Source organism: Agelaius tricolor, unplaced genomic scaffold, assembly GCF_023055355.1.
Source record: "Agelaius tricolor isolate 1412-34295 unplaced genomic scaffold, bAgeTri1.0.p SCAF_1, whole genome shotgun sequence".
In the NCBI taxonomy this organism is placed as follows: Eukaryota; Metazoa; Chordata; class Aves; order Passeriformes; family Icteridae; genus Agelaius; species Agelaius tricolor.
Window position 1 is genome coordinate 92611528 of NW_027269261.1, and position 17024 is coordinate 92628551.

At 36.6% G+C, this 17024-nt stretch overlaps 1 protein-coding gene across 8 annotated transcripts in view; it reads right to left on the minus strand.

Moving 5' to 3' along the window:
• The window catches only part of DOP1A (DOP1 leucine zipper like protein A), a 62827-nt gene that overhangs the window by 10412 nt on the left and 35391 nt on the right, over positions 1 to 17024 (minus strand). For all 8 annotated transcript variants that reach the window (XR_011681796.1, XM_071443952.1, XM_071443923.1 and 5 more), the window contains 18 exons: positions 15748 to 16022; positions 14943 to 15095; positions 12854 to 12954; positions 11339 to 11598; positions 8650 to 10657; positions 8436 to 8547; positions 7383 to 7565; positions 6970 to 7095; positions 6507 to 6641; positions 6144 to 6199; positions 5557 to 5661; positions 4797 to 4863; positions 3903 to 4047; positions 3585 to 3664; positions 2938 to 3047; positions 2629 to 2778; positions 1289 to 1350; positions 555 to 707 (listed from right to left, as the gene is read on the minus strand). Coding sequence is in view for 7 of the 8 variants with exons in the window: in XM_071443952.1 (XP_071300053.1) it covers positions 555 to 707; positions 1289 to 1350; positions 2629 to 2778; positions 2938 to 3047; positions 3585 to 3664; positions 3903 to 4047; positions 4797 to 4863; positions 5557 to 5661; positions 6144 to 6199; positions 6507 to 6641; positions 6970 to 7095; positions 7383 to 7565; positions 8436 to 8547; positions 8650 to 10657; positions 11339 to 11598; positions 12854 to 12954; positions 14943 to 15095; positions 15748 to 16022 (4281 nt within the window). In the remaining variant the exon portion in view is untranslated. The remainder of the gene's footprint in view (positions 1 to 554; positions 708 to 1288; positions 1351 to 2628; positions 2779 to 2937; positions 3048 to 3584; positions 3665 to 3902; positions 4048 to 4796; positions 4864 to 5556; positions 5662 to 6143; positions 6200 to 6506; positions 6642 to 6969; positions 7096 to 7382; positions 7566 to 8435; positions 8548 to 8649; positions 10658 to 11338; positions 11599 to 12853; positions 12955 to 14942; positions 15096 to 15747; positions 16023 to 17024) is intronic.

Here is a 17024-nt window from a genome sequence, read left to right on the forward strand (position 1 = left end):
GCCATGAAAAAATGGTACATCTAAAAGCTGCTGCTAACTATTAGCATCACCTAAGAAGAAGATCCTAGCAGTTTCCATTCCCAGTCACTTAAGGTAAAGGTTCATTGTAAGAAATAAACTTCAATGATAAATATGACAGATAAACTGAACTGAGGAAAAAACACCGGCAAAAGAACTCAAGAATTCAAAATGTCAAGGTCAGTTTTCCTATTTTTCCCTAATTGATCGGTTTTTGCACTTCAGATGTTCATGTCAACACTTGGGTTGACATGACATATTGTGCAGGTATCCAAGGATATTGATCAAGGGATAAAATGACAGATCAGTGAAATTATCTGGATTAAAGACAACTGGCAACCACAAAATCTGCATATCTTGTAGTCATTTAAGACAGAAAACATTTTAACCAAAAGCTGCAGAAACTTCGTTTCAGCTATGGAAACAGTATCACACACTGATCTAACAGGACAAAAATTTAAATTGCTTTTACACTGTCACACAAGCATTCCACAGATAACAGGAAGAAGTCCACTGACAGATATATATTTACTGACCTTGTATGTCTGGCAGGTATTTCTGGTACTGGTCTATCTCACTGCTAAAAATGGCAAAGGCGAGTCTCTTGAGGAGCATGGCGCGCTGCTCCAGCTCCGCCTCTCTGTTAGCAAACAGATTGAGGGAGCTGCTCTGGGCCACAGCCACTCGTGCTGAAAGAGAAAAGGGAAAGTGCAGCCAAGAGCTGATGAATTTCCCTTCTGCACAAATAACTCTTTCTTCGCAATATTGGGGTTTGAAAGCAGATGTTAAGATGATGTATGGTTTGCAATTTGAATCCGTAACCAGAAATTCAAAATGAAAGTTGAAGGAAACCCTGCAAGTATACACAATAGTGGCTGGGTTTAGGGGCTTTTGGGAAAGAGTTTAGCCATTTTTTAAAAACAAAATTTGAATGTGTTGATGCTCAAAAAATTATAAAGTGCAGGATCAATTTTTTTTAAGCAGTTAAGTGTCAGATCTTCAAACCCAAACCAACCAAAAACCACCCCCATCCACTCTGCTTAATCAGCTTTGCCATATAGGCAAAATTCACTGCGTGCCAGGATGGTATCAAATTCTCTCACTTCAGGTTATTTATGGAGCTCCAGAAACATAAAGTCAAAGAAAACATGAAAAACACTGAATAAATCAAATTGGAAGAAATGTTGAACAAGTGTTTTCTTTAAGATACTTATTTTTCATTTATTTAATGTTTATACTGGAGAGAAGTCACCACTATATCAATACTTACTCATCAAATCTCTGAACGTGGTTTTGTCATGTGTCATCAAATTATCCATAATAGCTCTCCAACTAAAAGAGAAAAATCATACACAAATCAGAAAAGCAAGAAAAAAGCAAGAATTTTCAGGAACATTTGCAAATTTTTTCTGCTCTTTCTGTTTAGGCTAAAGCTTCCAATCCAAGCTCTCTGCCTCATAAGGTACCATTTACTTGGTGTTATTTGATCTGAAACTGTGTTTCTTGAACCCCCTTCTCCAAGAAAATAAGGGATGCCATTCAGAGGGACCCTAACAGTTTTAAGAAGTGGGCCCATACAAACCTTATGATGTATGAGGCCAAGTGCAAGGTCCTGCAGAATGGTCAGAGCAATTCCAAGCACAAATACTGGCTGGGCACAAAATGAATACTGAAATGAACAGCTTTGAGGAGAAGGACTTGTGGCTGATGGTGGATGAAGATGAAAAACTGAATTTTATCTGCCAATGTGTGCTCACAGCCCAGAAGGGCAACTGCATCTAGGTTTGCACCAAGAGCGTGGCCAAAAGATCAAGGGAGGTGATTCTGCTTGTCTATTCTGCTCTGGTAAGACCCCACTTGGAGTATTGCATCCAGCACTGGGACCCCCCAGCATAAGAAGGATCTGGACTCCTTTGAAGAGGTCCATGGGAGGGCCACAAAGATAATCACAGGGCTGGAGCACCTCTCCTATGAAGACAGGCTGAGAGTTGGGGTTGTTCAGACTGGTAAAGAGAAGGCTTCAGGGAGATCTTCTGGAAGCTTTCCAGTACCTAAAGAGCCTCCAGAAATTTTTACAAGGGCATGGAGTGATAGGACAAGAGGGAATTACTTTTAAAGTAAAGTAATCCCACTTTTGAAGAGGACAGATTTAGATTCTAGGAAGGAATTCTTTATTGTGAGGGTGGTGATGTCCTGGCACAAGTTGACTGGTGAAGCTGTGGATGTCCCATCCCTTGAAGTGTTCAAGGCCAGGTTGGATGGGGCTCTGAGCAACCTGGTCTAGTGGAAGGTGTCCCTGCCCATGGCAGGTGTATTAGAACTAGACCAGCTTTAAGGTCTCTTACAATGCAAATCATTCTATGTTTCTACAAAATGCTATCCATGTTTTCCTCAGAATTTTTTTTTAATTTTAAGAGAATCATTTTTAAAAATAGATTTGTGCATAGAAATATACCTCATAGCAGTTTCATATTTCATGTGGTAACCTAAACCACAGAAAATCTCTATTTCTCTCCGTAAAGATCTATTGGGAAATTTTAGTCCCTATGTTAATGGAATATATGAAATTTGTAAGGGCCATTGATATAAACAAGAAGAATAAAGTCTTACTGGTTAACACAGGAAGCATCCATCTGGAAGAAACTGGAATCCATAAAGAGGTCAAAGGCTTCCTTTTTCCATGCTCTCCTTGTATACTGATATCCACTAAGACTGCTCAATAACTGGACACAAGCTCGATAGCTGGATGCGTTGTGAGCACTAAACAAAGAAAAAGTCACATAAACCAATTTTGAATTGTTGCTCTATAGAAAGTTTGACAGACATCTAATCCTTAACATGCCTGTTTTAACTTAAGTGCCACCATCCAAATTTCTACTGGCTGTAGGCATCTACATCAATTCAATAAACTAAAGATACCTGTGATTACGGAGGTAGGGCACAACATAGTGCATAATATTTACAAGCAAAGGAATAACTCTCTCTTTTTCATCACTGTAGAAAACCATGTCCAGGAGATGAGCCAAAACCTATAAAATGAGAGGAAGATATGTTATAATGCATTCTTAAATTGGTTTTTACATACCATTCAGCATTTTTTTTTGTGTGTAATGTTCTTTACTGAACATTCAAGTTTATGATAGAAGTGATCACATTTCAGGTACTATGCAAAATCCAGAGTATAAAGATTCCATCATTTTTATAACACATTTAAGGTAAAAGCACAGAAGCACAAATTCCTAGTTAAAGCAGTCTAGAGAATAAACTACTAACAAAGAAAGAATGCAAAGACTGACTGTAATTATCAGCAGTAAATAAGATGTAACACAAAGATAAACATACAAAGCTTACAATCAAAAAGGCTGGCTATACCACACATCTGAAAGGCCATGCTTTATACCTCATCCATCTCAATGGGTTAGTAACAAACTTTTATGTGGCAAGACCCAGAATCTGTTCACACCAGTGTTTCCCATTAAATCTCTTTCTCCAAGCTTCTAGTCCAAAGCTTTTTACAATATAGTTTATTAAAAGACACTATTCATTATCTCCAAGGAAACATTTACCTCAGAAAGTAAGGTCAACGCATGGACACTATAAACAGATGGAGTTATATTTGAAGTTTCCATTGCTGGAGACAGCATATCTAAATGAAGATAATAATAATAAAAAATGTCCAAAGTTAGCTTTCTCAAGCCATTATTTACCTTACAGCATATTTTAAAAATAAGCATTTTGAAGATGCACAAGCTTTCCAGACACATTAGTGCTAGAACAATACTGAAGAATTTGACATATATTCAAATATAGCAAAGGTGTTCTCTTGATTAATTTTAGCATGAAAATTAATGTTTTGTTTTAAATGAAGATGAAAATGAATCTACCTTCAACATCTGATTCTAAGTTGTTTCCATCAACCATAATCTTGGGGGAAGGCTTAACCTCTAAGTTTCGTCTTAGCCAAGTGGTCTGTTCCAGGGAAGAACCAGCAATTGCCCCAATGGCATCCACTATCTTGTGTGTTACATCCTGGTAGAAAAAAACCCCAAACATTTTAAGAACTTTGTGCAGAGGGGCTGTATTCATTGTCCTGACATGTAGAAAATCCATATAACCATATATAGAATTGCTTTCAAATAATTTCTATATTACCAGTGATTAATATCTTCACAGAAAAGGAGAGCTTTTTCAAAAAATTGTAAATATAAGGAGAAGATATTAAAGAGTAGTTTCATACTACAGAACTGGTATCAAATATTTCTAGTACATTCGAGCATCCAGTTCCAACCCCACTGCCATGGACATGGACACCTTAGACTAAACCAGCTGTTCAGAACCTCATCCAAGTGGCCTTAAACAATTCCAGTGACAGCAACTGCAACTTCTGTGGGTAAGCAGTTCCAGGGCCTCACCACCTTCACAGTACAGATTTTTTTCCTAATATCTAACCTGAATCTAATCTCACTTTGAAGCCATTCCCCCTTGTCCTATCACTGCATGTTCTTGTAAACAGACCCTCTCCATCTTTCTTGTGGTTTCCTCCAGGTACTGGAAGCCTTCACTTTTCCAGGCTGAACAAACCAAATTCTTTCAGCCTTTTCTCTTAAGAGAGGCTGCTCTAATCAGCTTGGTGGCCCTCCTCTGGACTTGCTCCAAGAGGTCAGTATCCTTCCTGTGCTGGGAACTGGATGATCTTAAGGCCCTTTCCAACCCAGGTCTCTGATTCTATGATTTATTGTTCAGTTATTTTAAAAAGACACATACAGCAAATTTCTTACCTGTAGATCTCTTTGATCTTTCTTATTCTCCAGACTTGGGTTTTTCATGATGAACTCATTAAGAACACTGAAAAAATACAGAAGTTGAATATGGACTTTCTTCTCATGATACATTATTCAGCAGTTTTCAGAGTTAGGACAAATCTGAAGACATTTATTTGTGCAATATTTAATTACTAAACCCACAGGGATTGCTACTTATCAATATTCCAGGAAACATCTTTTCAAGTTCCTTAAGTTAATTTTTATCATAAGAGTTTAACAAGAACAGGTTTTACTTGATTATATACAAAAATATCTTCAGAGACAGTTTACTAGGGAAGATAAACTCAAAATATTGAAGAAAATCGTCCTTGAAGCATTATACAGAAAATATATTCAAAGTTATATTTCTAACAGTCCACAAACTGTTTCCATGGTGAGAATTCAGCCCACTCTAGTGGGCTTCAAATACCTAAGAAATAGTCATTGTTGTTATTTTTTAGGAAAAATCAGAAACTTACATCTGTTGCTTAAAGAGCCTGAATCACTGAAATAATCATTAAGGTGAGGTTGTGGCTTATATCATACTATAATATAAAATTTAATATATGTAGCCATTCCTCAGAGAAGAAACTAATTTGATAAGGCCCACAGAACTTAGGCAATAACTCTATGAGTCAAAAGTAAGGGACAGATTTAGAAACACTAATACTTCAGAATAATTTCACACACCTACATTTGAGCATATTTGAAAATTGCAAATACCAGGAGCACTTACCCAAGTATGAGAAACTGTCCTGGGGCTGGAAGACCAACCTGTATGGAATCCTTTAACAGAAGCAGCAGGGCTGCCCAGCTGTCTACTAAGCTGGTCACTGGAATCCTAAGGAAGAGACAGCAGCAATGTCAATGATGAAAACATCATCTCCCTCAGGTATTCCCCCAATTTCTTTTTACATCGCATCTCTGCTGTCAGATATTTGGAATCAACACCCTTACAGCTTCTTTTAATATGAGGTTGCTATATCAAACCATTAAGAAACAGTTGAAGGTAGAACAGCATTCTTAAAAGATGCTTTTCATTACAAAGCTGGAATGGCATGAATGAGTTACAGCACAATTAAGATCAGCTTTCTTTGGGCAGATTACATGCAGGATTTTCAGGTGGAGGAAGAAAAGTGATGCAGTACTATGGAACTCACAAAATAAACCACCTTTTTTAACAAACCTACAGATCAAACCCATTCTTTCTTTACTATTTATATTACACAGACTATTGATCATCCTGTGACAAAAAGATGTAAAATATTCAAGTTGATTATCTGTTTCCGGATGACAGAAATAAAATTGGGTTTGTATTCTCACCTTTGAGTATAAGCATAGAAAAACTGCAACATGCAGACTTCCAGCGAAAGATGCTTCTAGAAAAAAATATGAAACCTGTGTTATCAGAAAGAAGTGGCTTTTTTTTCCCCTCACTAGGGTAAAATTGACAATGCTATAATGCTACTGCAATGCCTAAACATATAGCTTAATTAAATAGAACACTAAAAATGCCCTTTCAGACATCCCTCTGTAAAGTTATACTTTTCATTTATCTCTTAGATATAGTGAAAATGTTCACATTGTGCTGCTCAGCTTTGTCAATGAAGTACCCATATCATCAGTGTTCTAAGCTGCTTCAAGAGGACATCATATAAATCAATAGGATCTGTAGAGTTTCCATACCTTGTCCTTTGCTATGGCTGGAGGCTGCTTCAGAACTTCTTTCACTGTCTGTATGACAGTCTCTGTTCTCATAACACTGATAGAGCGAACCAGCTCAACCAGCAGAAGTTGTTCTTCACATGCTGTAGGAATAACCTAAAAGAACCAGATGTATGTCACAGATTATCAACACAGACAATGGCTATGCCAAAACTAAGGCAGCTGTCCTCATGGGATTGAAATTTTATCACTTAACAGTTCATCTAGAGACCTGGTATCACCTACTCTTCCCCTGAAGAATTCAGGAAGATTGTCCCATTCTAGTGGTACCTCCCTGACAGTACAGTTGCTAATTAGAAATGCAAATATTGTCCATACTTCATTGTCTTTTTTTCACTGGAATGTCTGAATTTTCTTCTTCCTAACACTAAATCACTTAGAAGTATTAGAACTATTTGAAGTGACCACTGTAATATAAACGTACCTTTGTCCTTGAAGTATTTTTGTTTTGCCTCCTTTCATTCCATACAAATGCAATAGCAGCCATGAAGTGAACACCATGATTCATTGAAATTGGACCCAGAAGTTCCAGAATTTGTTGCCTCAAATTCTGAAATACGAAAGCAGAACACATACCCTTTCAGATAAGCATCTTAGCATTACGTTCAAAATCTTTTCTCTGCAGAAAGCAAAGAGGTGACATATTGCACTGAACTGATAAATTTTAGCTTAAAAGCATACTCAATATTCATTTATAAAAGCCTATTTTTTGTGCTGAGTGAGTAGATGAGGACAAAGGCATAAAAATTCAATTAAGATTTAAGGGAAGAGGATTGAACTTATTTTGATGAAGATATTAATGAACAATTTAAATGATATTATTCCTGATGTTCTAACCTTAGTTGACCCAAGATTAATAGTGGTGATGGATGCAGCAGCAGCAGCAGTAGTTTTCTCTGAAGAATCTGCAAGGTGCAGGATGCTCCACAGTAAAGTCACAGAAGACATGATCATATGCAAGATAGAGAGGATCCCATTACGTGCTTCAACCAAATGCTTCTGATCTACATTAACCAAAAGCTAGTGGGAGAGAAGAGGAGACAGAGAAGAACATAAACAGCATATTTAAAATAAAGAAACTTTTGACTTACCTAACATGGAAGCTTTCAACCTTAACTCTTTTTCATAATTTTTTCATTAATTCTTAAAATATGTACAGCTTTGAGACTTTTAAAATAATAGAGAAACTTTTGTTGAGTTGTGCAATATAAAAATGTACTCTGAACACGGGAGGTCTCATGTCTATAGCAATCAATTTTGTACCCTCTGCCTATACCTTTGCAAAACAATTATTTCAGAATTGTAAGTCTAGCTAATACTCTAGGCAAAATTATTTATTTACATAAGCAAAACCCACTTTCAGTCACTTTTAAATGAATGGAAAGCGAAGGGGTGTAATAATGGTGAAAAAGCACAAAAACAAGATAACTGAGAAAAAGGGCAAAAGTGTCTCATGGAACCTGGACCAAATTCTTAAGAGACACTATGCTCAGAATATCAGATCTAAAAATACTGCTTGACTAAAAAGAAAAATTGTAAATATACAGAAGGAACAGAAGGATAATGTTTAGACATATTGCAAGGTGAACACAACAAAGGCAGCTCTATAAAGTGGAATTTTAAAGGTCTTAAAGTCAAGGAATTAAACTTCTGTTATTTCAGGGTAACAGAAAACCAAAACAAGCAAAGAAATATAAGAGTATTCTCTTAAAAGTATCATACAAAGAAATGTGGTTTTCTGTTTGTATTGTCAGTAAACCCCCATATTTATAGCTAAGACAATATATTTGTTATTTTTGTCACCCAGATCTTCATAACTGCTAATATAATCACAGTCCTTGATTTAACATGAATTGCCTAGGAATGTCTCAGACACGCAGATAAGTTCACCTGATGATACTGTGTAGATGGATCCAGGAGGCAGTAATGAATTATTGTTGTGATCCCTTCTAATAAAGTGAGAACCATATCTGGGGGAGTGACTGATGCCATCCAGAGAGGCCTAAAAGAAGAGTAATTTTTTTTTTAATGAGTTCATCTGACAGCAGAGTAAGTCAAAACAATCAAATTCAGTTAAAAAAATTATACCTCTACATCTACATACCTATTATCAGATAATCCAGTTTCATATTTATACTGCTGAATTAAATTATCCAAGTTCCTGCAGAGCTGAAGAGTCACTGAAACAACCACCCTTTGAAGAACTTTTCCCATGTAAGGCAACGTAGAAGTGATAAGGCCAATCCACTGGGGATGCATTTTACAGGCACAGTGCTGGTGCAACGCTCGTATCACTGCACACAGAAACATGCCTTGGCAGGTTATTGGCTGGGAATGTAAATACTGCAGAGAAGTCATCGGCTGCTGGGGACCAATGTGCTCCAGGTCTGTTATGACAAAGTCAAACACAGTTTCATTTTCCTCAGGCACAGTCATTACTCTGTGTTCCAGCACAATCAGCCGCTGAAGTACTTTCAGAAGTTGTGACTGCAGAGTACTACCATTGTCAAACTCATCCTCAGAAAAATTTATAAGGCTGTCTTCAGAGAAGCCTTCTTCTACAGCCACTATGTTTTTTCCAGCTATCTTTTCACTGTGCCATTTCTGGGCACTGAAGATAGAAGACAGCAGACAATGCAGGATCACTTTCTGAACCTTGCACTTGGACAACATGTCTGAAATAAAACTAGGAAAGCCCTTGGCAGAGCTTTCTATCACTTTTGCCAACTCAGCAAAGAGGAGTGTCAGAATTTCTATACTCATCATCTGCATGTTGCGGTTTCCTATGAGGTCTTGTGAGGTGACTTTAACGTGAGTTGGATAATGGCTCCGCATGTAGTATAGACACAAGGAGATGAGAATTTCTATGTACATAGAGCTCCGAAAGTTATGGTTAGAATCAACTGGGATGTGACTATAGAAATCCTTGCCCATTACAGATATTCGATGCCTGGCTAGAAGATTTTGGAGCAATGAAAGCTGAGGAGTGTATGCATTGTTGACACTGGTAGTGGAGATGGCACTTACAAAAGCTGAGGGATTTGTTTTCAGAATTGCCTTAATTGCAGAAAAAGCATACAATGTCCTTGAAGAGTCATACAACTGGAGATAAAGCAGCACATGCTGATACAGCGGATGGATATTGAAGTTAGGAGATTTTCGCATTCCTGGGGATCCAACATCACTTTCTATTTCTGAAATTTCTCCTTCTCCACAACTGTACCAATTTTCTAAATCAAGACCATCACTAAAGAAGACATTTGTTTGTTTAAGCTTTTCTGTTTGTGCTTTCTTCTTCTCTTCATCTTTCTTTTTGGCTATTTTTACCTTAGGTTTTGCACCTGGTTGCTTACCAGCCTCTTTAACAATTGTTTCTTTTTCTGACAATTTTTCTGGTTGCTTTCCTTTAAAGCTGAACTGAATACTACTGTGGCTATGTTTTCTAGACTTTGATTCAGTGGAAGAAAGAGTAAGATCAGAGAAGGATTGCTGACTTTCTGCAATACAAGGTGAAGAGTTATTTCTTGACATTTCATCTCCTAAGCTCTCAAGTCCAGTCTCAGTTGAGGCTGATAGTAACTGTGAGCTGTCATTACTAAGTAAACTACTTTGGCTACTTTGAATATTTTGATCATCACTTTTTGTAACCTCTACAGAGCTATCCAATGAGCTGAATTTACATGAAGCATCCTCAGAGTGCAGACTGTCTTTAACCGATTCAACTTCTTCTCCAAGACCACTTACAACTTTGCATATAAGATCTGTAACCACTTGTTGCACGATTTCATCAGGTGAGTCTTCTTTCAGAGTCTGAGAGCTATCCTGAGCACTCAGGCTTTCTGTTTCCACTTCGTAACTGATGTTGTCTCCAGTAGATGACTGAGAACAGCCAGAGTCAGAACTCTGCAGTATTTCAGCCTGATGATCAGGAAGGTCAAAATCAGACACAACCATTGGTATGGTCTCACTGCTGGTACTTAACAAGGAAAGCCTGTCACTCAGAGGATTGACGGTCAGGCTGAAGTTCTCCATTTCATCCACACCAAGCTGCTTCTCATTGCCTTCTTTAGGTATAATAAGTTGTCCTTGGCTTACAGGCATGTGGGAGAATGCTTGAAGAACACAAAAAAATGTATACATATAAGATTTTGTTCTTCAGAATAAGAATTCAGAATTAAAATTTAGAATTTAAACTATTATTAAGACTTCAAATTATGAAGGCAGGGTAAAGAGTGTCTTTCTATTTCACAGAAGAAAAAATATGTTAATAAGCAAATGACAAGTTCGCAAAAACAAAGCAAAATTGTTTTAGCAGTATACCTTAGCAAAACAACATAATTCTCCATGAAGCATTATGCAGTCTTATCTGCTTTTATTTTCACAAGAAACAGAATTAGTAAATTCTAAACTAAAATTATGCAATACATGCAAACACCTTCAAAACTTTTTGGTATGCTTTCAGCCAGCCCCGCATCATCCATAAAAATGTTTAATTTCTTGGTTAAGCGTCAAGCCATATTCTTATGCTCTACTAAGACTCAGTAAGATGTAACAAAATGCTCTGCATTAAAATACTTGCATATCATTTTAATGTAAAAACAATACAACTTTAAACAGTACTTGGGGCACACAAACTTGAATTAGGAAAATACCACACAAATGCAAATATAAGCCATAGTTATTCCAACAGTTTTTTCAGTTACTCTCAAAAATTTCTACTATGATTTCAACCTTGCATGTAAACAGCAAGCAAAGAAATCAAGAAACTTCCTACAGGCTTCTTGTGTACATACCATCAGCACAGCTGAACTTCTGCATGAACTGCTTTTCATTTTCTTCTTCAGGGTGATTGGGAGATTTAGTCCAGTAACATTCAGCCTGTACTCTCTGAACTGAAACTCGCTGAGTTTTTGGATGGAGAAGCAGTAGGAGCAAAGGTTCAAGAACCCTTGCAATATCATGTCTTTGAAGCACTTGATTTAACCAGGCTTGTCCCACTGACCAAGTAGAACCATCCAAGCTATTGAGGCTGTCCAGCATGATAAACAAAGATCTAGAATGGAAAGAAGAAACAATCCAGTGGATATCGTCCACTACTCACAGAGTAATCCCACTTCAATCTCACACATGACAAATTTAATGTTGGTACATACTCCAGTCTCTTCTCCATACAAAGCAGTATTTTCTTTGGAATCAAAACTTTGAACTTGCTCTTTATATTTTAGTCTAGTCCAATGAAGGAATGGGCAGGAAGAGCTAGTAACAAAGTCACTTTTAACAGTTGCTCTAATAGTAGCAAGATCAAGTATTTGTACAGCTATTAGCATAACAAGCCTTGGTTGTCTTGTAAGTGGTATGCCATTAAAAAATATACAATTTTAAAAGCCAATTCACAAACATATATGGAAAATAAAACATTCAAAGATCTTGTCTTCAAGAATAGAGAGGAGAAATATACTTGACAATTCAGCAGTTCCTACAATCATTAGTTTCTTAACAGTTTTAGCCTTGAGAATCCTTTTCGGACATGGAAAAACAATACATATAGTGGACTCTGAATTTTACCAACTGTTTTACATTCCCCAGTAGTACATAAGCTTTTAGCTGTATGCACAGAATTTATCACCATTTATGCAATGAGTGACAGCATAATATAAAGAAATAAACTTTTTACTCTACACTTTACAGCTAAGTATGCAATACAAAATCTAAATAAACACTTTTCCACAACATTTGCACTAGCTGAGGAAGACACGAGCAGTTCAGAGTCCAGATCTTCAGTCTTTTCTAAGAAGGTAGTCCAATACCAGAACACAAAACAGAAATCCTCTGCTGCTTGCCATAAATGACCTCTTACACAAAACACAGATTAAACAAAAGAACTCATGTTTTAGCACCTGCTTGCTATTTGGTTTTTAAGTTTTTTTTAGTTTTACTGTTACTTTCTACATAATATAATTCAATCCTTGGTTGATTTCTCTCTCCTGCTCCTACATTAAAACACAGCAAGAACTCAGATATTAAACTCAATATACAGCACAGTGATGGTCAATGAATATTGTCACCGTTCGTTCCCCACACTCTTTATAGCTCCCAGGGAAAATTTACAGCTTACATAATCATCACTGTGAAAACAATTTTGTCTAACACAAATTCTTGTCCACAAATTCATTTTTTGTCCTTCTTCCTTCCTCTCACATCTACACTGTAGTTCTTCAATTTTTCAACACCCTATGTTGCCCCGTATAATACCGTCAAAGATTTTGGAGTAAAATTATTTCAACTGAATCAGACTTGTAATCACCAACCTGTCAAAGGTGCGGCCAAAGGAAGAAGATTTGTTAATATGAAGATCTCGTGTGAGATGCCATAGCACTGCAAACTTGGCATGAGCTTCCATTCTTACTTTCTGTGAACCAAACCATAAGTTAGATCTGTCAGAATGTAAAACTTCTGATAAAACTGGAAAAAGAAAGTCATACAGCATCCTAAATGATATAAGATATAATGAAATTTACTTCTTTGATTATGTACTATTTTTTAATCTTAAAAGCAGTAGAAGCCAACAATACGTGCCTATGAGCAATTGAGTACCATGAAAGGATTCTCTCCTATCTCCATCTTGCCTTAAAGTTTAGCCTGTCTCTTTCTATTCAACTTATTTTCATGCCATTACTGCCATACTAGAAAGAAACAGAATAATTTTCTAGCTAGATATGTAGATTGAGCTCTTCCCTAACATGTAAATTTAACTCTGGAACAAATTGGACCAATAGGACATGCTTACTGCCCGAAGGATTCATAATGACTAATACAGTCATAGCACTAATATGCAGAATATCATAGAATATCCTGAGTTAGGAGGGACCTACAAGGATCACTGAAGTCCAGCTCAGGATATTTAATGGTAAAAATGGTGTAAAGTAAGAATTGTTCTGTTTATCTCCTTACTGAGGCTGATCCAGGCAAAGAGTTATTCCAGCAAGGCTGCAAACAACAGCAAATGTCGTGATATGACTTGAACACATGTATAAAAACAGCTTCACCCGAAAAGACAAGGAAGCTAGTAAGCCATAGTAAGAGTTAACAAAGCACAGCAATCAGGACAACACCAAATAAATAATCAAAATTACTTCGAGTATTCTAAGGGCTTTAACTAAATTACTAAATAAGCAAAGACACGACGACAAAGATTTTCACTTGTTTGTTGTTAGAATATATGGTTATAGGACATGAACTGTAGGTATTTGTACCTTTAACCAAAGTGAGACAAAACTAAAAACTGTTAAAACAACTATTTTTTTAACAATCTGACGTACTTCCAGACTTAGTTTACATCATACAACTTAAGAAGCTTTGCAACAGCTTCTTATCTATCCAATATCTGCCACAATAATGGAAACTTTAGGTAAAAGCTATGAAAATGACGAAAAAAACCAAACAGTTCATGTTAAACAAACTAAAAATAGAACAACCTCTCCACACCAAAAACAAAAACCAAAAGAGATAGCATCACTTGTATTTAGAAAAATATGTTTCTCACAGGAAAATAATCCACAAGACTACTGCAAAATGCATACAGTTACACAAAATAATACACTGAGTTATTGAATAGAGTGAAAATACCAATTCCCAAACACATAGAGATAACTCCATGTAAGCCGTTGCAATCCATGCTGTGAAGATGTAAGAAATTACTGCTTTCTCCAGAAGGTAGGCAGAAATAACCAAGTTCTACATCCACAGTCACAGCAGTTTACAGAGCAGCCTAAGTGACACTAAAAATCATCACCAATTTCAACAATATGGCAAGCTGTGAACTGCACTGATTGACAGACGGGCTCACATTCACTCTTCTTGACCTGGTAACTCTGGTAGAATGGCAAAAAGGAAAGCACTCCTGAAGTCACACAACCATGAGTTGCCAGAATGTGTAAGCAAGTACTTCCCTTCTATTCATACTGTTGCAGCTGTGAAAATTGCTCATATACTTGAAATTTAAAGCACTACACAGGTCTCAAGTTGAATGTCAAATTGACAGCCTCTATGTGAAACAAATTTCTAGGTGAGGAAAAAAAAAATAAGTACCTGTCATGATAAGAACTCCTACTAACAACAGCAAAAACTAAGCACGTGCTTTAAGTATTGGGAAGCATCACATGACTTTGATAAGAGAGAAAGTCTCCTGCATAAGCCTGTTGCTGAATGGTGAAAAACCTCTGTTGCCTAGCATGAAACTAGAAACTCATCACAGACCTAAAATAACATGTGAAACAATGTAAGGCAATATTTCTTTCAATATTGAAGTTATTCATACCCTCCTCTGAGGGGTCCTTCATCTAAATATATTTCTGTATATATTTTACTCATCTTTAAGTAAATACATGAGCAACTTGCCTTGTCTCTGTGAGTCAGCTGTTGACTAATAACATCTTCACAAATGCTGGAAGATGGGACGAGGTTGTGCAGCTGGTAGAAAAGCTCCACACTCTTCTGATGATGCTGAGGAGTTCCATCACCCAGCTGGTCCCAAAGAGTTAAAGCTATATGCTTTGTACACGAAAAGAAAAGTTGCAAGACACAAGTGAATGACTATCATGCCTTGTTCTGCTCCATGCAACAATGGGAGACATCACATCTGATGACATCCCGTGACCAAGAGGCAATCTGTAAAATGGTTCCTCTTGTATGAAGAGAAGGAACTGTTCAGAACACTGCAATAACTTACTACAAAAACAACTCCTGTTAAGGAGTCAGAACAGAAATAAATTTTCATTGAAATATAATTAACTACATAATATACGCTGCTGCTGATTATCTTTTGCAAAAGATTTCTTACATGAATTACACAAATGCAAAAATTGTTTACATAGTCCTACACTATGCACATCTCAGTTTTATACCTTTGCTGATTAATGCTGCTATTCAATCAGGTTTTGTTTATATCTTTAAAATATTCAATTAAACGAGGAATGTCACACAAGTGGTCAGTAAGAGAAGTGTCACACAAGTGGTCAGTAAGGTCAGCAGGAAAAAACTTACTGTGTATTTCATTTAGATTCTAACACAGGTTACAAATGTTATCAAAATATTCAGCAAGAAAATTTGGTTTAGCACATCAAGGATGGTAAAGGGGCCAAGACTTATTCCTCACCAGACAGAAAAAGTCTAAAGAAAACAGCAATGAGATACTGCATCTAACCTTGAAGAAGTCTGTCTTTTCAGCCATATATCTCAGATTGCCTTGAGTAAGAGGAGGCCTGATGACGACAGCCACTCTTCCCTGGTTAGGACTAAGAGGCTGAGCAGTTTCCACACTGTTCAGATTTTCTCCAGTGACAAGAGCAACAGATTGAGTCAATCCAACCAAGTCCATCACGAGGGAAATAGTAACACCCTGAACACTGAAATTGCTTGCCTGCTTGCAAGCATTCATTAAAGTCTGCAGCCACAGCGGAGGCTGTACTTGTTCACAGTCTGAAACAAAAACCACAGATTATGCATTTATATAACAATCTAAATATTATGGAATTTTCCTCTTGTATTCTATCATTATATGTGCAATTGTCCCTTCATATTTTAACCTGTCCATTTAGGAAAATGCAAGAGGAAGATACTTCCTGATGTATCTTAAAAATAATCCAATGCAATACTGTATAACTTCAAACACTTAGTAATCGAAAATTAATAGAAAAATTTTAACAACGAAGAGAAAAATTTTATGGAAATGCATTCAGATTGATTTCCAGCTTCAGAAAAAACTGGACTTTAAGTAGCTAGCACATCCTTTCATTCACTTTTCTTCTTCACAAAATTCTTCACCAGCAATCAGGAACCTGCAAAGGTTAATCCTCTTAACACCCTAGATAGTAGTCTGAAATAATTCTGTAATATATTTTATAGAGCCTAGGATAATATATTACACATATGCAGACTAATTTTAAATTGACAAAAATAGATTTGCCTGGCAACATTTTAAAAATAGAAGTCTGTATTGGAGAAAAATTGATGGTTTGGTTCAGAGCAATGATCCATTAGACCATCCTCTGTTTTCACTGTAGTTGGTTGCTTCCCCCTTTTTATTGTCCTCTCACTTTATCAAGCCATAGTCTGGGTTGATACTGGAAGTGTCTTTCTCCAAAGTTAACAGTCAACTCTCCAAGTGAATATTGCATCCTTTTATTTTACAGATACCAAACTAACTTCTCTTAAAACTTCAAAAGGACTCTATTGATCATGTTCCTAAAAAGGCAAATTACAACCAGAACCAGACACAAGTGAAGAAGTGTTATTTAATAGGCACAATTACAGCCCCCTTTTAGAATTAAGAGAAGAATGATGCAATTTCTAATTTATACCCACAGCTCCACTGGAGTCTAAATATACCTAACAATTCCATATTGTATTTTAAAGTGTACAGATATAACCATTGTTTTCAGCTTCACTCAATTCCCTTTTCAATTTCTTCAATTAAAGATA